Raw genomic sequence first — 26,098 nt, forward strand, 5'->3', positions numbered from 1 at the left:
TCCGACGGAACAAGATGGAGAAGCGGAGCCCTCTGGTCTCGCAGAAGTACCACCGCATTGCGGAATCGCGCTTATACGAGCGGCTACCTCTGAAATATAATTGACGCCATGTGCCGATGCACTTGTCTCCACGCAGGTACTTTCACGTCGTCATGCTTGTTGAGGGGACAGGTGTTTCCATGGATTTCTTCTCCGTACTGGAGGAAGAAACGATCGCGGAAGTCTTCTCTTACTCGGAGCAAGCAGCGGAAGGGATGGCGCTAGACTACCGCACGTCAGACAGGCTGGCCCCTCGTGAGCTGCAAATGATTTGAAGAGCGGCATCTAAATCGTTCGTGTGGACAACGAGGGAGAGTGTGTGTAAACCTACCTTGGATTATGGGGGAAGAGCTGGCTTTTCATGAACGAACTGCCGGGCGATCCTATAACGATCATCTTTCATCATACATGTACATTGACTGCGGGCCCACTGCAATAGCTCACAAATGGCTTGATTGTTCAAATTTAGTTGCATTCAACATTATAGCCATTATGTCATCTATGTACGTCTAGTATGGGAGGGTGGGAACTCTCACGGACCCATTGGTTCGCTCGGGGTAGTGAATAGCTCCCTCGCTCTTTGCGCAGTTCGTGTAGTAGGTCGCCGATGCGTTTACAGGGACCGTGTTCATTTCTTGAGGTCGACCGTAGACCTTTGCGTTATGTTAGCTCTATGCTTAGTTCTATTGCACAGCTTGCACTTACGTATTCGTAGTACCACACCTCAGAGAGCACAGTGTATCCGTTATCCGTGCTATTCTTGCCTGCCTCGGTCGTATTGTAGCGAGGGCCAGTGCAACCAATGAACGGCAGTCCACCATGTTGCTTGACAAGAGGATCACGGATTTCCTCGTATGAGTAGGTTGTGCAGTTGGAGGGCGTGATATCGGCCTCCTCCAACCAGTCGAAGGTAGGGAAGCGCTTGTAGTATCGGATGGCCGTCTCGAAAAAGTCGACTACTTCCTCGTGCTTGCGGTACTGCGGACCGTAGCACGGCACATTGAAAGTCGAGAAACAAGTGGCGTGCTTCGAGAATTCGTGGCCCCAGAATCCCGGGTTGTCCTGGTTCTGCGCGATCCAGTAGTTGTCCATGTAATCAAGCAGATCGTACTTTCCGAATGGCTCGAGGAAGGTTCCGATGTTGGAGCCATTGTAAGCGGGGACAGGTACACCGTCAGGCTTTCCGGTAGTAGTGTTGGGCGATGGGATCGGATCGTACTGGCGAGTAAGATCGCAGTATTGAGTGTATGAACCGTTGCAGAAATCTGGCCACAGACCGTGGAGCGTCCAGGTGTCTTGAGGCAGAAGCTGGCCGGCACTCTCGCCGCCCGTGTACGTGCTCCAGAATTGAGTAGAAAGCACGAGACCACCAAAGGTCTCAACACAGCAGGAATCCACGAGCAATGGATCTTGCGGCGGGCACGAAAGCAATGGGTTCTGAAGCTCGCAGGTGTGGTTGTAGGGACTCTGACCAGGGTACAGTTGCGCTGACGCAGTGCTGGCCAGCACAACAATTGCTGCGGAAGTAGAACGCATTTTGGTCGCCGAGTCGAGAGCTTTGGCAGCGCAGTCGAAGAGGAATCCGAAGAGCCACAGAGCGAAGTTCCCAGGGTCCAAACTTTTAGCTACGGTCCTCAACTTATGAAGTCGACAAGCGTGGAGCTCCTTTCCGCATGAGGAAGGTCATGTTACACGGGTCCAATGGCAATTCCATCGCGGCGAACAGCGATGGTACCTGCAGCGTACACTAGGGACAGGCCATGTACCTCGTGCTCGTTTCATTGGTTCTGCGATTGATAAGAGCACGGAAATGGAGGCGAGAAATGACCACAGCTCCGAGCCAGAGGCGGCTCATCGGCAACAGCGAACGAAAGACGTCTTGCGAACGAGGCGCGACTGCCACAGGCAGTTAGCAGCCCAAGCACCACGCAACAGGGTGCACCATAGTGGACCTGGTGGCTTCCCAAGACCTGGACGCTGGAAATGCATCGGGTGTGAATTCGAGCGTGGTGGTGTTGCCCAATCAATAGTGGAGACAGAAGCACACCGCGGCGCCGCCCGGTGGTCCTCCCTCCCGCGGCCTCGGCTCCTTCTTGGCATCCTCTGTGGACGTCATCACCCGCAGGCCCGGCGCATCTGAGTGCGCACACCACGACTGGATATAGGCGCATTACCTGGTGGTTCTTGTGTCAGCCGAGGTAGACTAACCATACGTAATCTATCTGCCCCCTTGCGAACGGCGCTGCGGACGAACAGTCCCGCCGAAGGACCGTTGCGACGCCCATCTTCCGTTTGCCTCCGTCACATACACCACCATTCCGCCCCTTCGAGATGTCTATCGCGCCAGAGTTCCCGCATTGCTCAGAGCCTCCTATCGAAGAGCCATGTCGACCACCGTAACACCGCTGCCCCCACGACGACCGGCGTCCTACCAGGACCCTCCACTTCACCACGTTGGCTCTCCGCCGACATCCTTCCGAAACCCATGGCCTTCGTACTCGCGCACTACCATTAGCAAAATCTTCACCACGCGGTTCAACACGCCCAAGAACTTTGTTGCTGTGCCGAGTGACCGCGCTGGCCTCGTCCAAGTTCGCAAGCCGGATTTCGAAACAGCAGCCGCCGGTCTGAAGGCAACATGGATTGGACATGCGAGTTTCTTGATCGAGACAACAAAGGCCGAGGGCGCGCAAAGAGGCGTGCGGATACTACTCGACCCCGTCTGGAGCGACCGTATGGGACCCTACGGCGTAGTCGGGCCTGTTCGATTTACACCTCCGCCCTGTCCGCTCGAGGAGCTCCCCGAGATCGACGCTGTATGCATTAGCCACGATCACTACGATCATCTCGATTCTGATACACTGAAAAGGCTCAACGCGAGCCACGATGGGAATCTGCAATTTTTCTGTGGGCTGGGCGTAAAGGCGGTGCTGACCGGCTTGGGCGTGGGCATAAAGGCAGAGCAAGTGACTGAACTTGATTGGTGGGACACAGTGCGCATCGAGAAAGAGGGCATTGGCAGTGTGGACTTGGTCAGCACGCCTGCGCAACATCGTAGTGGGAGAACACCGTGGGGATTTGATGGAACCTTGTGGTGTAGCTGGATATTGAAAGAATCTTCTAAAGAGGGCAAGAGGCTGTTCTTTGCAGGCGATACGGGCTACTGTCATGTCACCTCGAACGATGAGCCATCGCACCACAACGCGCCGTATCCACCATGCCCCGCATTTGCAGAGATTGGGCAACTTTACGGCCCCTTCGATCTAGCTCTCCTCCCTGTTGGCTGTTACCAACCCCGATCGCTCCTCTCTGGACAGCACTCTTCGCCAGATGACTCCATCGCCATACATCAGGACGTGAGGAGCAAAAAGAGCATCGGAATGCATTATGGCACGATTAGAGGGGGCATTAGTATCAACTATGAGCCGGTTACTGAACCAGCGCAGCGATTCAAGAATGCCGCTGAGAAGGCAGGCCTGCGATGGGGAGAAGATGTTGGCTTGTGCGACGTTGGAGAGACGGTCACAGTCTGAACTAGATTCACGTCGCTTCCAATCGTGACAATCGCGCGTTACCCCATACCCCAAGATGACCATCGCAAATGGCAAGGCCGTTCACGTAACACTCTATGACTTGCGGGAGGCAACAAGGCAAACTCGTGTCGCATTCAGCTCCGTCGCAGCTCTAGGCCGCAGCGCCTCAGCAATCTAACACGAGCTATTCATTGGATGCGCCGTCTCACGATTGCTCAGCCAGATTAGGCAGAAGGCGGGGGCTCTTCAACAAGCTCTCGCGATGTCAGCTATAAGATTTCCTTTTGATTTGGTGCGACTGAAGGCATGTTGCATGTCACAGTCTACTTTCAGCCCCCGTATCAGTATATATGACCTCTCACATCGATCACGAACCTTGGAATCTCATCCAACAGCCAACGACCATGCCACCAGCTCCACCAAACTATTTTAGCGATGAGCAGTCACCTGATGTCTGCTCGGTCGAGCCACAGGTTGAGAACTCTGAAGCCACCAAATCAACCGAGACGTCTTTCGTCGAGAGGAAGGAGGATACGCCGCAGCTAAAGCGCAACGAAACAACCGAATCTTGGTATACAGACACTGTGGACTTCGCCCGTCGTGGCGTACCTCGCCCCCTCGACCCATATGACGAGTTCGTTCGACCACCTCGCCTAGCGCGCCCCGCTCGGCGCGTTCCGCCGCCTCCTCCACGCTGGCCTACAACGGATCCAGCTGCACCTATACTGAACTCCTCTGTCCAGTTGCTCGATCAGCTCAACTACGATGGACTTGCTGATCTTCCCTATCCTGCCAAATCAAGCATCTACCTCTCTACATTTCCCTTCACCGACAAAGACGTGAGGGACTGGAGCTGGCTGTTGCAGTTGGGCATCGAAGGCAAATTCCTGTCCAAGCAAGGAGATATGCGAGATGATGATGGCGACGATGAAGACGACTGGTTCTATCCAGGAGACCGTCGCGGCCGCATTACGGTTCGCTCAGTCCCGCACCGTGGTCGTCGCGACCGTTCTCCAATCTATCCGTACGACCATGGAGCCGAAATTTCCTGTGTGTACCTCTCGCGCGCACTTGATGCTGCTGTTGTTCCTGAGTCGTCGGAGATGGAGTTTAGGTTCGTAATTGTGGTGCGGAACTCTGGGCGAGTTGGTGGGGGTATAAAACTGCTCACGGCTGGGAGCCGCAAGGCTGCAGGTATCCTCATTTACTATGAAGCTTTAGTCGGGTATTCCGTGGTGTTTGTAGGCGCGATGAAGGAAGGCGTTGAGAAGGGAACCAAGGCGTCCAAGTACAAACGGGCTGAGACTGTGGAAGAGGCTGCCACGATGGCGAATGAGGGCGTCGTAGGTGTTATCTGCTAGAAGATGTTTGATCCGTGATTCAATATCGTATCAATCTTTAGTTTGTATGCAGTATAAGAAAACCCAATGACCTATATTTCTCACCCACCGCTGTACGCCTGCATTGCGCTGCTCTCAAAAGTTGTTAGAGGTGTGAGGCGCAGCGACTGCAGCTCACATGCAGCTTTCAGCCTTGTGACAGTAATGGACCCCGCCCGTCGCCTCGCGTTGGCACCTCATCACTCCTAAACCCACAAAATCTATCCCAATCGCTCGACTGGTACACGAATCTGGCAGCTCGCGCTTAAGGCACGAGCGCTACGATACTCATTGCAATGGACCCTCTGGCTGGGCTTTCGTTGGCATGCAACATCATGCAGGTCATCCAGTTTTCGGCTGAGACGATGGCGGTCTTTAGACGCTTGAACGAAGGCAAATCACCAGACCCATACGTGGAAGTAAATAGTCAGTCACTCGTCGCAGCGACGGAGCGGCTCAAGTCTACGCTCAATACTCGGTCCGTCATCCACGGGGTGCCAAGGGATGCTTCCCTCCTTCAAGTTTGCAACGAAGTTGTTCTCGTGGCAGATGCGCTCCATAAGCATGCCCAGAAGTCTTTGCCAGCCAAGGGAGAATCTAAAACAAAACTCATTCGCAAGAGTGTTGCTTTTCAGCTCAAGCACAGAAGTGCGACGGAGAAGCTCTCGCGGCAGCTGGACAAGCTGCAACATCGAATGGAATCCGAGGTTCTGATCGACTTGCGACAAACACTAAAACAAGATCACTCCGACCTGGTTGACCGGCTCCAGGCTCTGGACAAAGATCTGATAGATTTTCGTGCCAACCTTATTGCGGGCCAAACGCGTTTGGAAGACCTAGTGGACCGGGAGTCAGGCGAAATCAAAAAGACCATCGCGGACGAAGCGCAGAAGACCCGAAATTACAACTCCCAGAGTGCACAAGAAACCAGAGACTTCATCAACGCGACGCATAAGGAGCGGATCAACGATACGGCCTATCAGCAGTTTCTTAATAGTTTTCGGTTCGTGGACATTAACGCGCGGCGGAACACAATTGAATTTTCACACCCGGAAACATTCGAATGGATCTTCGCCGAACCTGAAGACTCTCAAAGTAGCGACGACGTCGCGCCGAATTGGAGCAGTTTTCCGGAATGGCTCCGTGGGGGGACTGGCTTGTATTGGATCAGCGGCAAAGCTGGGGCTGGGAAAAGCACTCTCATGAAGTTCTTGCTCGAAAGCCAGAGGACCAGACAAATACTGTCAGAAAATAGTCCAAACACGATGGTCGTCTCTGCATTCATCTGGAGCTTAGGATCCAGTATGCAGAAAACCCTCATCGGTGTGCTGTGCACGCTGCTCTACGACATGTTCGCGCAAGATCGGGAACTTTGTTGGTGCCAGTTTAGGGGAAGGCAAGGCGAATTCCATCTCAAACAAGAAAGTTCGGACTGGTCGTTGCAAGAGCTGGTCTTGCTCTTTTCTACGGTCGCTGAGAATTGTCCGCGTCCTTTGTGCATCTTCATCGATGGTTTGGATGAAATCGATCGGTCCAAGCCAACTGAAATTACTAGGCTTATGGGTTGGCTAGAGAGTGCACGCAATCTCAAAAATCTGCAGCTTTGTGTGTCTAGCCGCCCGGAGCCGACATTCGAGAACCGACTCCAAGAACATCCCCACCTCCGGGTACAAGATCTCACAGCGAAGGACACCGAACGTTATGTTTCCGATAGTCTGCGTGGGCTCGAGTCCGATTTGAAAGCCTCGCCACAAGATCTTCAAGACTTAATAGCCACCATCGTGGATCGAGCCGAAGGTGTTTTTCTCTGGGCCCATCTTGTGGTTGAGCACATTCGAACAGATGCAGATTATTTTCCGACATGGAAAATGTTGGTACAAAGAGTGGATGAATTGCCATCCGGACTTCACTCGATGTACAAGGCAATGTGGGAACGACACAACGGCGACAGTGATGTTTATCGTGCCGAGACAGCATCTTATCTGAACACCTTACTAGCAAGGGACTCTTACTGGAACTCCGACCAATTACTCATGATGATGCTGAAATTCAGTGTTAATGTCCAAGATAATATCTTCAAGGGAGGTCAAGCTGTTTCACTAGAGTTTCTTGTTCATGAATGTTCCCGTTTCGATGTGAGAATGGTTGCAAGATGCGGTGGCTTAGTCACAACCAGCGGTATACCATCACCGCAAAGATTAGCGACAAGTCAAGAACCCTTTTTCCACACGTCTCTCGCGGAGAGATTGCTAGACGTTTTTGAAAACACGAGCCCTTTTAGGATGTCCTTTGGCCACCGAAGTGCAGCTGATTTCTTGCTTGAAACCTCTACAGGTCAAGAGATACTGAACTACGACAGGACATCGGCAATTGAACACACCCTCTGCCAAGGGAAAGCAGCAATGTGCCATAGTATTCTCACTGGTCGGCATGCGGGAATCTATTCTTCCGCGTTTACGCTTACCCCCTACCGTCATGAATTCCGAAGTCCCCAATTCGCTTCAGCAGTGTTCGATCTAACTATCGAAGCTTGCCAAAGAAGGCCAAAATGGACTACACCTGGAATTAGATCACAGCGAAGGGGAAGTATTGGTGCGAATGGTTTTATATGGTCCAGCCTTACTTTCAATGGTTTCAGTCCTCAGCTTCAGAATCATCTACGGCAGATACCTCCAGATGATGCATACTTGCTGCAGAAGCAACTGTTGTCCTGTATGTGTCGTCGGCAGCAGCGCATTTCATGGCTCCGTGACGGATGCGATTTGATGGTTGAACTGCTGGACTGTATCCGTCCTGAAGACCTATTTAACAGCACTTGCTTTATCGTTGAAAATTCGTTAGTTGAGGATATCCTGTGTTTTTTGGAGAAATCGGCTCCTAAAAACCACCTGAAAAATCCCCATGTCAATGACAACCTTCAACGACTTTTCAATTTATTGCTACAAAAGTGTGGCGGCATCGAATCACTTTCCAAGAGGCGAGTGTTGACAATAGCTCCGTGGCATACAACTCGTCCACAAGGGAGCCAGGCGAGCCAGTGGGGCACCACGTTAAGAACTCCGCGTCACGGATCAAAGGGCATTGACACAGACAGACACCTGGGAGCAATCCTGGTTGAAACTAGGATACATGACTTGTTTTTCGCTGGAAAATCTCCGCTACGTGTATTCCTGTCCGACGATATGAGTCGTATAGGACAGCTTCGCTCCCAGAAGCTAACTATGGCCTTACAGTTTGAGGTCCAAAAAGACGATTCAAAGCAAAAATACCATGTGTCTCGTTGTGTATCGAAGCCAATCAACAACACCAACTTAAGAATGGATCTGATGGAACTCAATGCGAGACTTTGCGACTCTAAACTCCATGTAAAAGTTACCTCAGATTTACATAATCTGGCGGCCGAGCAAGACCCTGCAACTACAGTCACAGGGCCTGTGTACGACATACCAGTGGATGATATCGATACTCTTTTCTATCACGACAAATACTTGGAACAGCCGACATTGGATACAACAGAAACCCTGAACTATCTGATTGAAAGAGGACATCTATCAGAACAGCGCCTGGACCCGGTCAATCCCCTACGAGCCTTTCTGGACGACGACCTGAAGCCACAGGAACGTGCCCAGTTCGATGAAATAGACTGGTCCCCCGAGATCGATTGTGAATGCTTCGAACGAGAGAGTCGAGCTGTAATTGAGAGCGAACGAAGAGCGGGGAATTTGAAGGCCGTTGCACCTTTTGATGGAGGTATGCAATTGCGGAAAGCAGCCAAAAAATGGTGGGAAGAGGTCAAAGAGAGGGTGTAAACATCGGGCTTGAGAAAGAAGGAAGGATGATCTGAAGACCCAGAATACGATAAGTCTTAGTGTCCGGTATTGTCCCGATGGTCAGTCTTCAAACATAAGGATTTATTTCTATATCAAGAGGACACAAGGGTATGGGCAAGCAGCCTATATATTGGCTCCCTTGGGTTAACACACTGTACTCGGACTTTTGCCCTAGTGATGCGAAAATTATATTTGCCGGAGATAGAATATTTCCAGAGACATGAAAGTTCCAATGGCACCGCAACTGCGAATACAGGCTATCTTGAGCAGAATACCAAGCTGATCCTGCAATATTGCGTCACCAGATTGGCCCCCACGCATATCCAAGGAAGCTATTTTCGAGCCCGCATAATGCACAACCGCGCCGCGACTAGGGTCCCACTTCTCAGTACTCACCTCACGACTCTTCCATGGCAGAACACAGCGACGCGTGCGATGTTCCCGACCGCCCTAAATCCTCCCATGCTGATACCTCTACTCACACGTTCACCCTCAGCACCAAAATATGCAGCCATCTACCCCGCGAAATCCGCAACAAAATCTACTCGCATCTTAGTCTAGACAAAGAAACCAAGCACGTCAAACGCATCGACCACTTCACAAGCCCCCAATTCTGCTTCCAATTCTCCCGGGAATGCCTCTTCGGGTACTACGAAAACGTGCCGCAGATGCTCTACCACCCCTTCATCACCGACGACATTGAGTATTTCATGCAGTGCTGCACTGGCGCCAAGAAAATCCCAGGCCTGACCATCATCGTAGAGGGCACGCGCACGGAGTATGAACTAGGGCTTCTCACCAAAGCAGTCGATCGGCTCAAAGCCACGGGCTACTTGGATGACATCGACCGGGCGTTCAAGGTCCGCGTGTACATCGACATGGCGCAAAACCCGTGCTGGCGCAGCGTAAACCCCGAAATCGAGACAGCCGTGAAAACCATCCAGCCTATCCTGCAATTCTTCAAAGAGCGCACCGAAAGCGTCCGGTGCTTCGCGCGACTAATGCATATCGATGACAAAGAGGCACGTGAGGATGGGTTGGACGTCACGGAGCACATGGAAAAGCCCATGGATGAGATTCTGAACTGCTTGGGTCTCTTTCAGTATGTGGCTATTGGGCCGGTAATCTCGGAGTAAGTGGTGTTCGCCGACTCTGGATATGCGCTGCGCTCATGAGACTGACATGGCGTAGAGAGAAGAGGAAGGCAAGACAGGCAGCTGAAAAGAGGAAGAAATTACTCGAAGCGCGTTGAAGGGCTGTGCATTTGACTGAGCTGTTGGAGGAAGCAGAAGTTGTATGGAAGCGGAGTGAATCATTGTACGGAGATGGAACGCTGCAAAGTTCTCATGGGATTTGATTAGGGTCATAGGTATAGCTGCAGCAGCAAACGTCGCTGACATGCATACTGCATACCCCGAATACCAGCTTATCGATCCAATGATGCCACTCTGGATCTCATTGGTGATGGACCCAAGGGTCGTACAAAGGCGACCACCAAATCGCATGAATAGGGCCGATAATCGCAACGATGTATATCCCTGCGGGCACGCTGCACTAATGCGAGGGCCTCGGACACCTCTTTAAGTCATCATCCAAGGCCCAGCAGACCACGTCGTTTGCCAAGGCTTGTCTTTCTGGGATCCAGTTCTATGTTGTGAACATTGTTCCCGATCTTAGCCTTCACTACTTCAAAAGGCGTTTGCGGTGATTCAATGAACGTGGAAACATCTACATCCTGCGCAAGGGTAATCCACTCAAGGTCAGGCTGGGTCAGGGTCCAAGCAATGCTGACGTGGTAGTTCTGGGTACGGTCAATAGTGGACTTGGCCTTCTCTTTTGTATCCTCGTCCTGGACGCTTTTCTTCCTCTTATTTGCGATGTAGATATCGATGGTACCATCGTTCTCCATTGGTCCATCACCCTTCCCTCCGACGTAGAGCGGCGGGTGTCCAGACTCCTTGGCTGCGTCATTGCAGGCATGGAGGAGCCTGTTTAGCTCATCCTGAGCCGGCCTCTCAATACCCAAGATAAGGAACCAGCGAGTCCGGTCGTAGTTGGGTACCCATTTCAAAACTGTGAAGCGGACATCAAACGGCCGCACAGCTGCTCTGTGAAGAGACTTGTTCAGGGTTTCCAGAAATTGATCCCGGTCGTCAGTCTTGATCTGCAATGTTCGCGACAATGAGACATGAAGAGGGATTGGCGTGCCTAGCTCAGACAGAAGCGAGGGGTGGATCTCTGGGATCGACAGCGGCTTCTTCATGCGGCTATTTGCGCCTTCTATGGCTTTTCGAACATGCTTTATGAGGCTGTTCAGCTTTTGGGATTCAGCCTGCGACGGCAACCCTCGACCACGTTAGCCTACTTGTTCCTCGCTTACGGACGAGACGAAGGACCGAGGATGGCTTACACTCGAGATAGACGTGGCTAGGCCAGTTCCCTTGGATATGCGGGACCGCGCGTTTGCGCCCACCGTGCAGACTGGGGTCGTCACTGGTGCTCACACGGGCACTTGTGGAGTAGAGGTCGTGGAATGCAGCCGGAAGCGGCGGCAAGCTGGTGCTGGCTTGGGCCGAGGCGCTACGTTTGCGCTTGAGAGCATTATTGCTGGGTAGTTTGGCATCTGCATCATCGGACTCGGAGTCTGAATACTGCACCAGCGCCAGGGACATGGTCGACCTGGTGGATTGGGCTGCAGGGCCCGACGATCCACGGTGACGACGTTGATGTAAGGCAGCGTGGGCGCGCCCGTGGGCCCATGCGTTCTCGTCCCTCTGCGCGAAAACCGGCGACAAAGGCTACGTCATTGGTTGATTGGTGCCAACGGTTGCGATCACGACGCAGGGTAGGGCAGCTCGCTGCCACTAATGCGGACAGGATGGAGGTGTTACGTATGTCGTTCCTGCCAAGTGACTCGCGGCTGCTGCTCCCAGCCGCAAGCACCATTACAAAAGCGTCCGCTGTCACCTGCCTGGATCCCATCTTCATTGTCTGATTGTCACGCGCTGCGCCACGAAGCAGCCGATTGTAATAGCTATCAACACTTTCCCTACTCCAGGCTCGACTCGATCGATTGTTCCACAATCACCATGGGCAGTGACAAAGGTTTCGTCGAGGTAATCGATCCCTAGTTCGCCAACCATCTCTTTCTTGGCTGACATGCGAAACACAGGCACACCACTCGCTCATCGACCCTCTCATTGAACCAGATCCAAGTGACGATACTGGCCTGAATAACCATTTTACCTCGACTTTTGCTCCTCGCCCGGGCCTCCACACCCCGCCGGACTCCGCCGGCTCTCAAGAATTCCCATCCGCGACCATCCGCAACCACAACACTGGGAGCAGCGTCAACTCTAACCCCTTCGTCCGTTCGCAGAACACTGGAAATTCCGTTGAGACCAATCCCTACCGGCGCTCCCGAGCCTCTTCTGCGTCCCAGGGCCCAGCACCTCATCATGGAGAGACCACGCCTCGGAGGTCCTCCAAGTACGAATACCCTTCGCCTCCAAACTCGGCCAGCCCTCGCCGTGAACACTTCAGCAGGGACCACCGCAGGGAAGCTTTTGGGTCCATCAGCGAAGGACGTCCCAGGCGATCTAGCCAGCCAACCGGCGTTAATCCGATGAAGGGCGGCGGTCTCACACGTGGTGGCTCTCTGCGTGAGCGGTACCCTGGCGATCCAAGCACCAGGCCCTTGGATACCATCCGCAAGGAAACCAAGAACGCGCACCGCGCTCCTCACCTCAGGAAGAAGAACTTCACCGGCGCTGACATCATCGATCGTCTCGATAAGACGACGATTGGAGGTGCCGCCTACCACCACGAAGGTCCATACGATGCGACCAACCTCTCGCGCAACCTAGACTTTAAGCACAGCCCTGTTGCAGCTGTGGCAGAGTCGAACGAGGAAGCGCTGAGGGCTACACCCAAAGAGAACATTGTCGACTCGGTGCAAAAGCACCGCCCATTGGAGGGCGTTGCCATTGTCCCTCCAGGCGTGCCCGACCGCATGGGCCGGACCTACGACTACAAGGAAGGCGCTGACCTTATGCGGGAGCCTGGAGCCGACTACAAGCGCTGGGCCGGTGTAACTTACCACCCGGATGATCTCAAAGGCAAGGGCGAGCCTTCTTACTCCATCGAAAAGGCGCTCAAGGACCACAAGGCGTACGGCGACACGGGCTCTGAAATGCAGTCGCACCGTCGCAACGTGAGCATGGGCTCCAACGGCATCCCTGGTCACCTCCCCTCTGAGTCCCTCGACGCCGGCACTTCTAGCGGAATCGGCCGCAGCAACACCACGGGGAAGAGCGTGGGCTCCGCTCTCAAGAAGCGCTTCGGCAGCATGCGCCGCAAGAAGGTCGAGGCTTAGGAACTTCGCACCCCGCGCACGTCGCGCTTCAGAAGTAAGAGCATTGCATATTTCCCGCACACAGACACGAGTCGCAAGGTTTACTGGATTTGAGGTCCTGGGCATGGGCGCACTGACGCCGAGTGTACGAATATAGGGAGCGGTCAACGACCACCGGGGCGGGTTTTTCCTTTGTTGATGGAATGGCATTGTAGGATATTAATGAACGCGGATGAGTGGCATAGATTGGCATAGACATGGGCCGCTCAAGGAGCGAAGCAACATCGTATACTCAATGAACTGGTTGAAACGTGTACCCGCATTGATTTGCAGTGATCCTCTGATGGCTAGTGATACTGTGCTTCAAGGTGTTTGCTGTGACAGTCACTACCATGTACACATGCCGTATCTCAGGGTGCCTCAACGTAGCATGGACCCACAAATGCACTCGGTGATGGATGACTGCGAATTCACTTCACTGCGTTCACCTGTTTCAACCGGAATACTTGTCCAAAACCCCAGGAACAGCCGACGCAAAACACAACCTCGAAATCACATTGACTGTGCACGCAGATCCGTCTTCGAAGTCGTATCTTGAGCCTGTACCATCTACACTAAATGGAACCGAGTAGCAAGCCAATGCTCCAGCTTTTGCCCCCATCCCACGGCCAACCCGACAGAAAAAACAGTATACACAAGAAAAAGCGTAGCCAACCGCGGATAACAATGCTGCCTGTAGTACGCCGTGATGTCCTGTACACGCAGTATTCTCCCAAGATTCCAAATTATGAGAAGAAAGAAAGGATCAATGCAGGGACGGTTCACGAGTAGAACGCGCCCTTCTGGAAACTCTCGACGCCCATGTCGCCGGCCTTGCCCTCGACCTTGGGCGCCGGCGCAACGCTCTTCTGTGTCAGGCTCGCGGCGCGGCTCGCATCGAGGCCAACGCTGCTCGTCATGGTCTGCGCCCTGCTGCCGGGCTGGCTGCCCGCAGTAATCTGCGCGGGCTGCCGCCGCTGGATCGTCTCGAGGTACACGCCGGGGAGGTACCCCATGCGGCCGTCGCGGCTCCGGCAGCGCCACCACTCGGACGCGTTGCCCATGGGGTCGCTCTTGGAGAGCACGGCGACCATGTCGCCCTTTTTGACGGCGAGGTCGAGCCCCGGCTGCGCGTTCATGGTGGCATCGGGCACGAAGTCGTACAACACGCGGCAGAACTCGAGCTTGTTTGGGTCGAGGGGCTCGCCAGCGGCCAGGGGGTCGGCGGCCATGAGGCGCTTTTGTTCCTCCTCCTGGTTGCGGGCGAGCGTGCGGATGAGCTTGCCCATGAGATAGGGCAGGCCGAAGACGGCGAGCATGAACATGATGAAGGGCTTTTTGGAGGGCTTGGCGGGGAGCGCGGAGCCGTCTGGGGCGCGGCCGGAGAAGGCGGCGAAGGAGGCGGGGGTCAGGTCTTTGGAGGAGGCGGGGAGCGGGCGCCCCGTGAGCTTTGCGATGGCGGTGCGGATCCAGCGCATGAGAGTGAAGATGCCCAGGACGGAGCCTAGGGTCTGGCGGAGGTTGCCGAATTGCTCGGCGACGGAGACCATTGCTGTCGCAGTGTCAGTCGGTTGTGGTTCCTAGTGGTAGCGGAGACGTGTGAGTGACATACCGAAGAATGAGGAGTGTGTCGCCATGTACGTGCTCTCGAGCATCTGCGCGAAGCCGCCGAACGCACCGACGATGCCTTCTATCAGCTGGAAGGTCGTCTGTGTGCTCTGGCTGAAGGACTGGGTAAGGCTCATGTTGTTGGGGTCGCCGGGCATGCCCATGCCGCCGTACATGCCTCCCATGCCCATGCCCATCCCGCCCATGCCCCCGTACATGCCGCCCATCCCACCGCCGTACATGGATCCGTAGCCTCCCATCCGGTTGTATGGCGAAGAGTAGCCGCCCATCCCCCCCATGGCGCCCATGCCTCCCATGGTGCTTCCGTAGGGCGATCCATATCTGTTTGCGTTCATGGTCGAGTAGTTGGATGCGTTGCGGTTCGCAACCGTGCTGAGGGAGCTGGGGACCTCGGGCAGTGGCGGCGGATTTGATGATGCTGTTGATGCTGTCGCAGTCGGCGCTGCTGCTGTGTTGGTTCCCGTCAAGCCTGGCATGGTCAGTGTCTGCGAGTGGTTGACGTCTGCGGACCTGGACTCACCAACCGAGGCACTGGTTGCGCCTCCGCTTCGCTCCCACGGCTTAGGCGGCGACGGCGATGCCATGCTCAGGACGTGTCGTCACTCACCACCCCGTCATCAGGCGCGTATACAGGCTGCTGGGGCGGGCGCAGGCGACGCAAAGGTTCTGTCTGGAGCGCAGGTAGGTCGTCGGGCGACGTCAAGAGGCCGGGCTGGGCCTGGAGAAGCGCGCCCGATGGTCGCTTGCGGGGCTCGCGTGTTCGCTAACGAGATGGCGCGGGTCCGCAGGCGTGCAGCACCTCGATGCAGGCGGTTCTGAGACTGTCGCACACGGCGAGGCGATCTCAAGAGTGAATGTAGGGATGGCTGTGGGGTTGCGGAGGCGGCAAAGACGGGCGTGAACTTTCGCGCTGGTGCTGCGGCTCGTGCTGAGCGGGCAGCAAACATCCTCGGCTCGTTTGCTTTGGCTCTGCGAGGCAATCACAAGCCTCGATCCGAGCCAGCACCGGCCCTTCTCCGCCAGACTGCGGCTCTTTTCGCCACTAGTCATGCGCGCAGTCTGGCGAGGAAACTCTTTCCGCGTTCTCTGATAACCTCTAACCTCGTGGTTGCCGTTCAGCTGGAGCAGCAATAACTTATTACGGTCGATACGAACTGCCAGCGTGCCAATCTGCTGACGTACTCATTCAGCCCACCCGCTTTGCCTCCTGTCCACTACGTTACTGACACATGAAATCATGTAGCTGACTATCTTAAGCATTTCCCGCTAGACCACATCTAGACTTCAGAAGGCAAATGCAGTGAAGCCCACTAGCCCGCCATGCACACCGAAGTGCTCAAGTAGAAGAATTGCAAGTAAGCTATGCTGCTCTTTGCAGTTTTATACTCTCACAAACGAAGGTCATTACCTCTACATATATTATAGCTCACTGAACCTAAAATCCATGTCAATGAAACTAAATTGCTACTAGCGAATAGGACCAGCCCGGATACCAACATGTCCGGCAGATCGTGCAACAACTGAGCATGTTGAGCTGTTGAATGAGCTGCAGAACGATAGTATATGTTCAGCCGCCGTATTGCAAGGGCAAGCCACTGACGACCCAAAATGTGCCGCACCACCTCAGCGCAGCTTCGCACCGCGAAGTTCGCCCTCTGCTAAGACCAGAGCTACACTTTGGAATATCGTACAGGGACTTGTCTTGCGAAGATGCGCTCGACTTTTGCTCTCTTCGCGAGTTTGTTCGCTCCTGCCCTGGCCAGTCCCTTGATCTGCCGTTCGCACACCCAACCGAATCCCATCACTGAGGACTACCCCAAAGACGTGACCGGCGTCATAAACGGTACGACCGCTATCGTACCGATACCCTACGCCGTCGCAAGAAGCATAGTTCCGTCCAAGTACCCCATCCTAACAGCGGCATACGAACAAGTCTTCCCAACCCTAGGCGATGGCCTGTATCCCGCTGTCCTCGAAGCAGTCCAGGACCACGACGTCGGTCTGCCGCCGTTCAAGATTCCAGACTTCACGGTCAGTCTCGTCAACACATGAACCCGGATCCAGATGTCAACTCTTGAGACTAACTCTGGCGCAGCGCGTAGCACTCAAGTTCCCTTTCGTAGACCGTCTCAATGACGGAGCGTCAGCGTTTAAATACACACCGCCACAGCTCGTCAGCGCTACGAACCTGATTGCGCTTCTGGGCTCGACGATCTATGGCGATACGGTCGCGGGGACGTTCGCGCCTCCCTGCGATGCGTATGCGAGTAGTGGGCCGAGCGAGACGTATATGCGCGCGTATACCTTCGCCGAATCCTTATTACCCAATGCTAAGCCCGTCGCTGACATGTCATTTCGCACGGCGGCGAGTATTCCGTATACGATTGATGCGTAGGCATGCCCGAGTCTGGTTTCATCCGAATCTTCGCTGACTTGCTAGTTTCATAAATGTCCTGAATCAGCCGCTGTTCGGAGATGGTATCCCTTTGTGTGATAATTACATTACGCTGTTCAACGCCACCGTAACGACTGCAAAGTATGCGCCTGTTCCGGTAGAGGGTACGCTTGTGGTTCGCCCGCCGCTGTACCCGAATGAAGAGACGTTTGGGCATGTATATGGATTTCGGATGGCGAATGCCTTCGTGGAAAGGAATGGGGTGATTTGTGAGAGCTTGAAGGGGTACTCAAGGCGCCGATGTTGATATCTTGAGCTTGGATATTGACCTACTGAAGGATGGGTGGAGATTGAGACGTGAAAACCTGTTGATCTGGATCCAGACACCGTGGCGAGTCCAGCCGCCGCTTGGGTCACGAGGCAGTGAGAACTCCAATTCATCTTGCATCGCCCAGCCCATGCCTTCACCTTGCGTACCCCGTGCACACAACCGGGCCACGCTCCACGTTTTTTAGGCGCCAAAGCACACGCAGTCACTTAGTTACTGATTATAATTTCAACGCCCATTCAACGCACATACGCCTCGCTACCATCCAGCATGCCGACCCGGCGTCAATTTCCGGAGAAAAATCGAATAAAATATCTTGCAAACTGCGTTAGTATTCTAACGGTGTATAAGACGATAAGACCTGACAGCCTTGTAGCCCAGCGCCCCAAGGATTGTCGCCGTTCTTGCAGCGTACTGGGGAGATCCGAAATCGAATCTATGAATTCGTCTTCGGTGACCGCTATCACATACCCCGAGTCCCGAGCGATTGACCAGCGGCAGGTGGGCAAGTCCGACCTGCAAAGTTCTCCAAACAAAACGCTGGCCATGGTCTAGCTTTGCTGAAAACATGCTGGGCCGTGTACAAAGAGGCTCATCTCCTGCCATTCACGTCTAGAACCCTAGTCGTCGACGATCCAACGGCGCATGACAATTGGAACAAATGGGATTTTGAATACGCTCCATGTGACCCTCGCGTCTATCTGCCTCTGCACGTCGAGCAGGCCATCGCGAATCTCGAGGTCCATTTCACTTGGGATATGACGTGGTCAATTTTGGTCTATCCAGATGATTACTGGGATACTGAAAACGGAGACCCGGAGGCAGTCGAGTGTTGGCTGGCGCGGCCGGCGTTGAAATCGATAAAGACGCTGCATGTTCTTCTGCATACCTATCCCGATGAACTAGAAGAGCAGGATCATTTAGCACACTCACCGGAAGCCAGCTGGGAGTTTAACCAAGAGTGTATCCCGGAATCTCGCAGCTGAATTTGGACATGGGCCGAGATGGTGGCGGACACTGCACGCATGTATGCCAGAGAGGTGGAAGTTACGGCTAAGTTCAGGGCCAAGTTTACGACTGGTTTCAAAACAGCGTGGCTATGAGAATGCTCCTTTTCAGGAACCTCCTCAAGCTTTTCTGAGGGCAGTTGTTACTTCGTGTACGGTAATGAAAAGGGCACGTATGCCTGTCTCACTGCCAGATGTTGGTAACAGCTCTTTTGCTGTGGAGGGAAAGCTGTTCCTTTGTACATTCGGGGTATATAATATAGAACGCGTGTAGCAGAAGTATTACAGTCGTTCCTACCTCAGTCACTGACAACACACATATCGCCATAGGTGAAAGATCACTCACTGAAAAGAGGTACGAGGCCGCCAGCAAGCGAGATGAAAACCAGTCGCGACGTTTTTTGCAACGCTGCCCTCTGGAAGCATGCGCCAAAAGAGTTCCTACATGTCTGAGGATGGCCAATTTGGTTTCGACCGCTCGTTATCGCTGAGCAACAGACTGCTGAGGACCTAGACCAAGATAAAGATTTCTCAAGCTATTGCGAACTGATGAAAGATAACGCATGGGAACAGGCTACCATGGACGTCACAGAAGATGAGAAAGCCCTTCGACAATGCTTCGACACGACAAAATCTAAGCTAAGTCGACTTGGATTATTCGTCATAAATGACAGTGGTGAAGAGGAAATAGTTGGCGAAGGAGGCGTGTACCGACTCAAACACGAGCGGCCCGAGATTTCTTTTATTATAAAGAGCGAAACGAATATGGTGGAAGAGCCTAGGTATCAGATAAAAGGATACGGCACGAAATTCATAACCACATTCTTCAAGATACGGTAGAATTTAGAACGTCAACCGATATTCATAAGTACCCAGCCGGAATGCTTGAATCCGGGAGATGACCGAGCCTGGAGTGCAAGTGACGGAGCGGCTGTGCGCTACGATTCCTTTACAGAATCAGGGAAGCAACAAACTCATAAAAAAGTTCGCATTCGAGGATCGCGGTGAATATGAAAAAGTCATCGACAGCAACGTGATTGGGGAGGAACCCATTTCGTCCAACTTTCGACAATCGAAAAGGCCGAGACCTTCCTGAATTGGCCAATCAATTCAGTTCTCTTGATGAACAATCCAGCTTTGATTGCATCGTGATTTGTACTATCCCACCAGAGTCGAACTTGATCCTCCGTGCACATTGATTCCACCCCGGTTTTAATCCATGCTTTGTCCTTCATGAGAGCGAAAAAGCTCTACCGCCACATGTGTCTCTTTGATACCTGTATGTCATCTGCTCGTCGTTAACTACCTTCTAACCTAGCATCTACTTGACATTCGTTTGCTGCGGAGTTTTCTTTCTCATCACTTATTAACGCGAGCCTGAGGCTGCTTCAAAGTAATTACGTCCCCGCTACGAGCCTCGATATGCCCAAGTTGATGCTGCTTTGTTCCTATCAATTATACGAAACAGAAATAAAAACATTCGGCCCAAACACGAAATCAGGGCAGATGTACTGCGCATTAAAACATGAATATCGTTACAATACATACAAGACCGAGAACTACGATACTAGGCCATCGAGAACAAGACGTCGTTCATGACAATCCCGGACCAAGCTGACATGCGCTTTCCTGAGCGAAAAATTCAAACTCTTTCGGGATTGCTCATGACATTGACTATCGGACCACCCAACTCGGAGGCGACTCAGCCGCAAGGCTTCCAGGTAACTCTTTCGGACTCGACGGCTTCCTCAATGGCCTGCCATCAAGTTCTGCGCCTCTGTCCCAAGGATGCGCAGTCTGACCCGAGACTTCCATGACAGCCTCACTGTCAAGCTCAGTTACGCCAGGCTTGGCTGCCCCCGATAAAGGCTTTCCATCTGCCTCTGAGATGTTATTCGTCTTCTCAGTCGCACCGGTCACGTTGGAGAGGCGTGGATCGGCACCTGTTGCGTCGGACGCGCGACCTGCGGCAGCGCCCGTCAGTGACGACGCGTCGTTCTTGTCCCCCTTTTCGATCTCAGGAGCTGTGGCCGCAGATCGTCGATGTTTTCGGCGGCGGAGGAGGACCGCTGCTATTATGGCGATGAGGAGGAGGAGTCCGACGGCCACGCCGACACCGATTCCGATCTTCGCGCCTGATGCAAGGCCTGAGCTGCTGTCGCTTGAGCCGCCGTTGTTTGAACCACCGTTATTCGAACCACCGTTATTTGAGCCGCTACCAGTAGAAGACGAGTCACTGCCCGATGATGTATTACTGCTCAACGACCCTGCTCCCGTTCGCGATGGCGTCGCGTTGTTCCCTGCGCTTCCTTCTGTTGCACTGTTGCCGGTCTGACTTGCACTCTGATTAGTTCCGCCCGAGCCCGAGCCCCCAGTGGACGCCGATCCGGTCTCAGCGGGCGAAGAGTCGCTCGTCGGGTCGCCAGTGGGAACATGTCCGGTCTCGAACTTGATACTCCCGCCGGTACCTGTAGGCAACGATGCGAATAGAGCAAGAACTGGTGAATCTGAGAACGCAGTTGGCGTGAATTTGGCCTTCTCGGTGCAGCTGCATTGTGAGCCAGGCTGGAGCGTAGAGGGGTTTCCTTCTTGTGAACATGCGCCCCAGACGCTTTCATCGTCGTCGCAGCGGGTAAGTGCTATCCATGGCTGATCTGGTAGGCGTTAACAATCGATCAATGGTCGTGCGCATCTTCATCGAGGTCCCTTACCTATTCCTTTCTTATCCGGGCAACTCTTATCCTTGTAATCCGGATCGGTACATCCAGCTTGGTATGTCAACTGGGAGCCATATCCAGAGCCGTGTACTCCAAAACACGCATTATCCGCCATGCAGTTGTCACCAGCTCCACAGCATGTCTGGAATCCAAAAGCCGTGTTTCCGCACGGTATGAAGCTCTCATCTAGCTTTTCTCCTGCTTTGGTATAGCACGTGCCATTGCTGACAAGAATGTCCAGATCGCTCATCGTGTTGTCGCGTGCTGTCGCAGCTCAAGAAATGTCGTAAGATACTAACTAAGAAAACCGGGGAACCGATGCAATGGAATCAGTGTCTAAGACTTGGTTTGTGAGGAAAGGAGTTCAATGAGGTCCATATGACGTGTGGGTTAATTCCCTTGTCAACTGAGCAGATCATGTTCGTAACCCTGTAGGTTTGGCCAACCGAGGGTATATGTGACTCGTGAGGCGGTTTAAGCGACTGTTGCCCCTGGCAGTGCCAAGGTTAAAATAGTATTATCAGGATACAGCCAGATGTTGAACAGAATACTGAGATTGGCCTCTCACAACAACTGTATCAAAATATGTGACAATACTATAAAGCCTGACCCTCTTATCTTCTTTCGCCCAAGAGCGTGGTACACCGTCTTGTGCGGCCAAGCTTGGCTCGAACATGGAGATGTATAAACCTGTGTCTCGTCTATCCAATGCGTAGCTTAGGGGCTCAGCTACTCGGATATAGGTGCCATGTATTAGCCGTGCTCTCGGTGTCCGTACTGTGCTGCTGTTCTGCTCGGGAGTGAGGACTTTCAGCCGATCGGCGTGTGCGATCATTTCTAGGTCGAAAAGATGCGTCGTCCGGTCAATGAGTAGCTGGTGACGTGCCGTAATACTAGCGATAGCTTGTATCTCTAGATAAATAGATGGGGAAGCTGCTATACGATTATGATGGCTCCTCCTTTCGTAAATCTGGCCTTCGTATCATTGGTGGTAGAGCATGGGCTCGTTGGCGCAAGTCTAAGCAGCCTTAGAGCCTTACCCGGACGTGTTCAAGTCATGGACTCTTTGGAGTCGTTTCTCCAGAATGTTGCCAGCATACCCTGGCTTCCATTATCTCTGACAACAGCCGGTGTTGGTGTCCTCGGTGCCATGACAATCCTTCCGTTCTCCAGTTCGATGATGGCCATTTCGCTTCCATCATCTGCGCCAGGTGTGATGCTTCTTGTTTGCCTCAGGTTGTCAATAGTGCTCGTGAACGAGTCGTCCTCAACATAACCCTCGTCGCTTTCGAGACCGAGCCGTGGGTGTAGGCAATTGGGAACAATGAATGCTATAGCTCTGGATATTGACCTGCTCTGCATGGGAAGATTCGCGACAACGATACAGATGGAGACTTCATTGATTCCCCATATAGATAAGTCGGCAATGTCATAGAATGGCTCGCTGGAATGAAGCCATTGGTGCATTACGTACATCTTGACGACAGACGACGAAGTGCCTCTGCATGCATGTTAGAACAGCTCAATATACGCAATCGGATGACTTGCATGAGTGCGAGAAGGAACATGATCCTCACTTTGCAGCGCATCTGCTTCGTGAGTTTCACTTGTCTCAAGTATACGAGGGGTGCAGATGCGTAAACCTGCCTAATGTTAATCTGAGTACATGTTCAGCGTGTTATCTACTCACCAAGTCGGTGCAAATATTAGAGACGATCTGCGCATATATAGCGACCATGCCGACCATTTCAGGCCAGCACTCAGGCACAATTTCTGGATGCCAGCGGAAGTAGTACGGTTGGCAAGACCAGAAATTGAACAAGAGCGGCATGATCAGATTGAACATGACTACGATTAATGTGACGAGCCACATTATGACCCTAAACCTTCGCGAGAAGTTGAGTGCCAAGAGGTAGGTGCAAACAGAAAGCTTTACGAGGAACATGGCGTTCATCTGCAAGTTAATTGAGATGAACTCGAAGTGGATAGTAGTATAAACGCGATGCGACGCCCAAAAGGGATCAGATACGAGCCGGCCAGCACCAGCGCGCACACAGAGAATGCCGAATGGGATGTTGCAGACGAAGTTCATGGCCTGTAGGGAGTCAGCTATGTTTTTGGGCCTGGTAGCAGCATGCTGGGTCGTGCACTGGGTACCTACGCTGCCTGCCAACATCAGCCAGTCGCTGCAGCCCATGAAAAGACTGGCCCGGGATCGCGCTACCAATCTCCAAATCGTGGAGACCATGGAGAGGACTGACATCGTAATAGCGACCCTGATCACCTCCTCGCCCTTGTTCGGCCACTGCTCTGTATCCATCGTCGCAGTCATCGTGGACACATCAGAAACTACGACCACGTTGAACAACGAATGCAAGCCCCTTGCAGAGGGGAAAAGAAGAAAGGGACGCGTCTACCTGAGCGAACAGCTCGCGCAATCACGCATCGGAATCGTGGAGAAGTCGAAGCAAACGCGAGGTCGCTGCTCACGGCGAGCGGGGAACCGTCTATACCATATGGAGCTGTACCAATAGATACCCTGTAGAGTGCATGAGCTTCCCCCCAGACTCTAATTGCAGGATCGGACCGACTACCGCTGCGCTATGAATCCTTCGAAGTTCGCGAGGCACCTTGTGTGTTCCATGCGGGATGAAAGCTTTGACCATCCTAATTTCTCCTATAGAAAGAGGCGCCGAAGTGGATTCGCCGGATTCAAACGGCAGGACTACGCGGCAAATACGAAAACGGAACGGCGCATTGCCGTCTCCAAGATTGCGCTGCAATCATCCTGACTCTTCACTGAGAGCGCGAGGGCAATCATCGTCTCATCAACGGGTGCACTTCTTCGACAGAACCGTCGTGAGATCATTCTCGTGCGTAGCACAGTGCGAGGAGTGGAACAGCATCGACGGTTGAACATGCCCGCTGGTGGAGGGGTGATCCTGGAGCCCTGCCGGTACCCTTGAGTTTTATGGTTTCGTGCCCAATCAGACGTCCGCAGAGAAGCCATGAGGTTAGCCGCCCCAGATCGACCAAGTCCCCGCGGATATCTCCATCACGATTGATCCATCCTTCAGAAGGACGTGGCATTATTGGTTTCCGAGGTTTAGGATTCTTGTGCGGTCTGGCCTTACCTACCCGAGGCCCAGACCCGCGCCTGCTCACGCCAAGTATCTGCTTCTAGTTCCCATTCTCGCCTCAGCCCTATCTGTAACCTTTATTGCCTTCTCTTCCAGCTCCTTATCCTTGATCAAAAAGCCACCCGTTTAATCCACGCCATCCTCGCTAAACCATGGAATAGCAATGTCAAAGCTGAGTGCTTCAAGTCATCTGGATGGGCAGGATAGGGTTTGATCCGCCCACTGTCCGAGCATTTTCGACTGTGAGGCTCCAAAGAATAATCGAAAAACTAGATGGTGAAGATGTTCCTTGGATGCCCATGGCCTCAGTGACTAAAAAGTCATGTCCTGAGACCCGTGTTGCCTGTCCCAGAGAGGTGGCAGCCTACACTAATTGAGGCTAAACCCGAATGAAGTTAGCCCTTCACTTGCCTTGGCTCTCGCATGTACTTTTGACCTCAAGAAGCTCCTGCGCCCTCTGCGCATGTCGCACTCCCTTTCGCAATCTTCATATATCCCCGTCCATATTCCTCCGCTCCAAGGCACTGCTAAGACGCACGCCAGTCATCCGTACAATGGCCTCTACCCTCACCTTTCAGCCAACCAATTTCCAGTCACAAAGTCCATTATTTGGCGTCCTCCCAGGCGAGATTAGGAATGAGATATTTGCGTATGCACTCATGCAATATGAAGATGATGCGGCATCTTACCCGGAGGACTCGTACTGGTACAGACCAGGTTTTTCAGGCCCGCGCAAAGCCAACAGCGCATTGCTGCAAACGTGTAAAGCAGTGTATACAGAGGGCCAAAAAGTGTTCTTGAGGGACCTTGAGTGGGCATTCTGGTTCGGTGAGCGCAGCACGCTCTCACGACTACATACAGTCCAGCTAATGGATTTTAGACCGTGGACCATCTGGCCGCTCCGGCAACGTCGCATGTTTGAGTTTCTTCAGCGATCTCAGCCCACAGGCCGCTCAAGCTCTGGAGAAAGTCCGCTTCTTTACGCAGATGTACTGGCTCGAGGACGGTAGCAATCTCCGGCGTATCTTCGCGGAGCCACAGTTTCGTCCCTCGGAACTCACAATCACCATCCGATATTCGGATTGGTGGTGGTGGGAGGACAACGCCCCTATGACGATGAAAGAAACGTGGCTACGTAACTTCCTCGGGAGCCCAGGACTGCGCAAGCTGAGAGTTGAGTACGAGACGTTGAGCTGGAAGAAAGAGGAAATGATGCGTATTGTCGAGAGGAACAAAAAGTGGAAGTTGCCTGTGAGAACTGACGTAGATTCGAACGAGTTCGATGGCTATCTGAGTGCTGAGAAGACTGCTTTATCGGAATGGACTTGGAAAGGGACCAGCAAGTTGGGCGGACAAACCTGGAGTCATTTTGGCAAAGGCGAGAAGGACGACGGAACGGTCGAGTACATTGTCGTGACAGACACATGGAATTTTGTGCAGGGAAGCCTGGATGTGGAAGGAATGAGAGGCAGGGGCCTGCTTGAGGAATACGAGGATGAATACGAGGATGAAGACGAGGATGAAGACGAGGATGAAAATGACGATGACGATGAATTTGAGGATGAAGAAGAATATCACAGTGACCAGGAGGAAAGCAACGGGGAATAGAATGAGCACTGGCAGTCAATGAGCTGTACGTGCGCTCATCGCCAATCTATTGATATCACTTTGAAGCTTTCTGTGTCAGCCCAATAATGGAAATAGAACG

The 26,098-nt window shown here is 53.1% G+C and overlaps 13 protein-coding genes across 13 annotated transcripts; 7 read left to right on the top strand and 6 right to left on the bottom strand.

The window, feature by feature from the left end:
* Nucleotides 1–513: 513 nt before the first annotated feature.
* On the bottom strand, nucleotides 514–1,696 carry CC84DRAFT_598461 (ribonuclease T2). Its single transcript, XM_018186823.1, has 2 exons — nucleotides 745–1,696; nucleotides 514–692 (listed from the first exon to the last, which is right to left on the bottom strand). Exons 1-2 carry the CDS (start codon nucleotides 1,573–1,575, stop codon nucleotides 549–551), a joined length of 975 nt encoding a protein of 324 aa, XP_018039325.1. The 5' UTR covers nucleotides 1,576–1,696; the 3' UTR covers nucleotides 514–548.
* A 621-nt stretch (nucleotides 1,697–2,317) lies between these two features.
* CC84DRAFT_598483 (Metallo-hydrolase/oxidoreductase) lies at nucleotides 2,318–3,856 on the top strand. The gene has a single exon (XM_018186824.1). The coding sequence runs from the start codon at nucleotides 2,424–2,426 to the stop codon at nucleotides 3,570–3,572; it is 1,149 nt and encodes a 382-aa protein (XP_018039326.1). The 5' UTR covers nucleotides 2,318–2,423; the 3' UTR covers nucleotides 3,573–3,856.
* On the top strand, nucleotides 3,748–5,022 carry CC84DRAFT_598434 (uncharacterized protein). The gene has a single exon (XM_018186821.1). It carries the CDS (start codon nucleotides 3,923–3,925, stop codon nucleotides 4,931–4,933), a length of 1,011 nt encoding a protein of 336 aa, XP_018039327.1. The 5' UTR covers nucleotides 3,748–3,922; the 3' UTR covers nucleotides 4,934–5,022.
* A 142-nt stretch (nucleotides 5,023–5,164) lies between these two features.
* On the top strand, nucleotides 5,165–8,963 carry CC84DRAFT_1257703 (uncharacterized protein). Its single transcript, XM_018184756.1, has 2 exons — nucleotides 5,165–7,086; nucleotides 8,185–8,963. Exons 1-2 carry the CDS (start codon nucleotides 5,248–5,250, stop codon nucleotides 8,758–8,760), a joined length of 2,415 nt encoding a protein of 804 aa, XP_018039328.1. The 5' UTR covers nucleotides 5,165–5,247; the 3' UTR covers nucleotides 8,761–8,963.
* Nucleotides 8,964–9,191: 228 nt separating this feature from the next.
* Nucleotides 9,192–10,033, top strand: CC84DRAFT_1257704 (uncharacterized protein; the record flags this gene model as incomplete). The annotated part of the gene is made up of 2 exons (XM_018184757.1): nucleotides 9,192–9,913; nucleotides 9,973–10,033. 2 exons carry the CDS (start codon nucleotides 9,192–9,194, stop codon nucleotides 10,031–10,033), a joined length of 783 nt encoding a protein of 260 aa, XP_018039329.1.
* A 336-nt stretch (nucleotides 10,034–10,369) lies between these two features.
* Nucleotides 10,370–11,661, bottom strand: CC84DRAFT_1194948 (uncharacterized protein; the record flags this gene model as incomplete). The annotated part of the gene is made up of 2 exons (XM_018181375.1): nucleotides 11,192–11,661; nucleotides 10,370–11,127 (listed from the first exon to the last, which is right to left on the bottom strand). The coding sequence occupies exons 1-2, from the start codon at nucleotides 11,451–11,453 to the stop codon at nucleotides 10,370–10,372; spliced, it is 1,020 nt and encodes a 339-aa protein (XP_018039330.1). The 5' UTR covers nucleotides 11,454–11,661.
* On the top strand, nucleotides 11,626–13,410 carry CC84DRAFT_1162775 (uncharacterized protein). Its single transcript, XM_018178093.1, has 2 exons — nucleotides 11,626–11,897; nucleotides 11,954–13,410. The coding sequence occupies exons 1-2, from the start codon at nucleotides 11,871–11,873 to the stop codon at nucleotides 13,154–13,156; spliced, it is 1,230 nt and encodes a 409-aa protein (XP_018039331.1). The 5' UTR covers nucleotides 11,626–11,870; the 3' UTR covers nucleotides 13,157–13,410.
* Nucleotides 13,411–13,571: 161 nt separating this feature from the next.
* CC84DRAFT_1162776 (uncharacterized protein) lies at nucleotides 13,572–15,716 on the bottom strand. Its single transcript, XM_018178094.1, has 3 exons — nucleotides 15,324–15,716; nucleotides 14,787–15,272; nucleotides 13,572–14,726 (listed from the first exon to the last, which is right to left on the bottom strand). The coding sequence occupies exons 1-3, from the start codon at nucleotides 15,385–15,387 to the stop codon at nucleotides 13,957–13,959; spliced, it is 1,320 nt and encodes a 439-aa protein (XP_018039332.1). The 5' UTR covers nucleotides 15,388–15,716; the 3' UTR covers nucleotides 13,572–13,956.
* Nucleotides 15,717–16,513: 797 nt separating this feature from the next.
* On the top strand, nucleotides 16,514–17,505 carry CC84DRAFT_1085471 (uncharacterized protein; the record flags this gene model as incomplete). The annotated part of the gene is made up of 3 exons (XM_018174100.1): nucleotides 16,514–16,834; nucleotides 16,899–17,194; nucleotides 17,244–17,505. The coding sequence occupies 3 exons, from the start codon at nucleotides 16,514–16,516 to the stop codon at nucleotides 17,503–17,505; spliced, it is 879 nt and encodes a 292-aa protein (XP_018039333.1).
* A 2,664-nt stretch (nucleotides 17,506–20,169) lies between these two features.
* CC84DRAFT_599352 (uncharacterized protein) lies at nucleotides 20,170–21,635 on the bottom strand. The gene is made up of 2 exons (XM_018186827.1): nucleotides 21,245–21,635; nucleotides 20,170–21,187 (listed from the first exon to the last, which is right to left on the bottom strand). The coding sequence occupies exons 1-2, from the start codon at nucleotides 21,498–21,500 to the stop codon at nucleotides 20,208–20,210; spliced, it is 1,236 nt and encodes a 411-aa protein (XP_018039334.1). The 5' UTR covers nucleotides 21,501–21,635; the 3' UTR covers nucleotides 20,170–20,207.
* CC84DRAFT_599351 (uncharacterized protein) lies at nucleotides 21,636–22,192 on the bottom strand. Its single transcript, XM_018186826.1, has one exon. The coding sequence runs from the start codon at nucleotides 22,083–22,085 to the stop codon at nucleotides 21,771–21,773; it is 315 nt and encodes a 104-aa protein (XP_018039335.1). The 5' UTR covers nucleotides 22,086–22,192; the 3' UTR covers nucleotides 21,636–21,770.
* A 108-nt stretch (nucleotides 22,193–22,300) lies between these two features.
* CC84DRAFT_1085829 (uncharacterized protein) lies at nucleotides 22,301–23,513 on the bottom strand (the record flags this gene model as incomplete). Its single annotated transcript, XM_018174122.1, has 4 exons — nucleotides 22,301–22,749; nucleotides 22,782–22,893; nucleotides 22,941–23,345; nucleotides 23,412–23,513. The coding sequence occupies 4 exons, from the start codon at nucleotides 23,511–23,513 to the stop codon at nucleotides 22,301–22,303; spliced, it is 1,068 nt and encodes a 355-aa protein (XP_018039336.1).
* Nucleotides 23,514–24,494: 981 nt separating this feature from the next.
* CC84DRAFT_1162779 (uncharacterized protein) lies at nucleotides 24,495–26,061 on the top strand. The gene is made up of 2 exons (XM_018178095.1): nucleotides 24,495–25,218; nucleotides 25,271–26,061. Exons 1-2 carry the CDS (start codon nucleotides 24,945–24,947, stop codon nucleotides 25,996–25,998), a joined length of 1,002 nt encoding a protein of 333 aa, XP_018039337.1. The 5' UTR covers nucleotides 24,495–24,944; the 3' UTR covers nucleotides 25,999–26,061.
* Nucleotides 26,062–26,098: the final 37 nt, after the last annotated feature.

Source organism: Paraphaeosphaeria sporulosa, assembly GCF_001642045.1.
Source record: "Paraphaeosphaeria sporulosa strain AP3s5-JAC2a unplaced genomic scaffold CC84scaffold_3, whole genome shotgun sequence".
Classification (NCBI taxonomy): domain Eukaryota; kingdom Fungi; phylum Ascomycota; class Dothideomycetes; order Pleosporales; family Didymosphaeriaceae; genus Paraphaeosphaeria; species Paraphaeosphaeria sporulosa.

What these genes read in the sequence shown, in the direction of transcription:
- CC84DRAFT_1162779 (XM_018178095.1), top strand. Translation starts at nt 24,945, where the DNA reads ATGGCCTCTACCCTCACCTTTCAGCCAACCAATTTCCAGTCACAAAGT. An exon ending in TGAGTGGGCATTCTGGTTCG is followed by an intron (nt 25,219 to 25,270) that starts GTGAGCGCAGCA and finishes AATGGATTTTAG; the next exon opens with ACCGTGGACCATCTGGCCGC.
- CC84DRAFT_1162776 (XM_018178094.1), bottom strand. Translation starts at nt 15,387, where the DNA reads ATGGCATCGCCGTCGCCGCCTAAGCCGTGGGAGCGAAGCGGAGGCGCA. An exon ending in CGCAACCAGTGCCTCGGTTG is followed by an intron (nt 15,273 to 15,323) that starts GTGAGTCCAGGT and finishes TGACCATGCCAG; the next exon opens with GCTTGACGGGAACCAACACA. An exon ending in GACACACTCCTCATTCTTCG is followed by an intron (nt 14,727 to 14,786) that starts GTATGTCACTCA and finishes ACACTGCGACAG; the next exon opens with CAATGGTCTCCGTCGCCGAG.
- CC84DRAFT_599352 (XM_018186827.1), bottom strand. Translation starts at nt 21,500, where the DNA reads ATGAGCGATCTGGACATTCTTGTCAGCAATGGCACGTGCTATACCAAA. An exon ending in CCCGGATAAGAAAGGAATAG is followed by an intron (nt 21,188 to 21,244) that starts GTAAGGGACCTC and finishes AACGCCTACCAG; the next exon opens with ATCAGCCATGGATAGCACTT.
- CC84DRAFT_598434 (XM_018186821.1), top strand. Translation starts at nt 3,923, where the DNA reads ATGACCTCTCACATCGATCACGAACCTTGGAATCTCATCCAACAGCCA.
- CC84DRAFT_598483 (XM_018186824.1), top strand. Translation starts at nt 2,424, where the DNA reads ATGTCGACCACCGTAACACCGCTGCCCCCACGACGACCGGCGTCCTAC.
- CC84DRAFT_598461 (XM_018186823.1), bottom strand. Translation starts at nt 1,575, where the DNA reads ATGCGTTCTACTTCCGCAGCAATTGTTGTGCTGGCCAGCACTGCGTCA. An exon ending in AGGTGTGGTACTACGAATAC is followed by an intron (nt 693 to 744) that starts GTAAGTGCAAGC and finishes CATAACGCAAAG; the next exon opens with GTCTACGGTCGACCTCAAGA.
- CC84DRAFT_1162775 (XM_018178093.1), top strand. Translation starts at nt 11,871, where the DNA reads ATGGGCAGTGACAAAGGTTTCGTCGAG. An exon ending in GTGACAAAGGTTTCGTCGAG is followed by an intron (nt 11,898 to 11,953) that starts GTAATCGATCCC and finishes TGCGAAACACAG; the next exon opens with GCACACCACTCGCTCATCGA.
- CC84DRAFT_1257703 (XM_018184756.1), top strand. Translation starts at nt 5,248, where the DNA reads ATGGACCCTCTGGCTGGGCTTTCGTTGGCATGCAACATCATGCAGGTC. An exon ending in ATGAATGTTCCCGTTTCGAT is followed by an intron (nt 7,087 to 8,184) that starts GTGAGAATGGTT and finishes ATGGCCTTACAG; the next exon opens with TTTGAGGTCCAAAAAGACGA.
- CC84DRAFT_599351 (XM_018186826.1), bottom strand. Translation starts at nt 22,085, where the DNA reads ATGATCGCACACGCCGATCGGCTGAAAGTCCTCACTCCCGAGCAGAAC.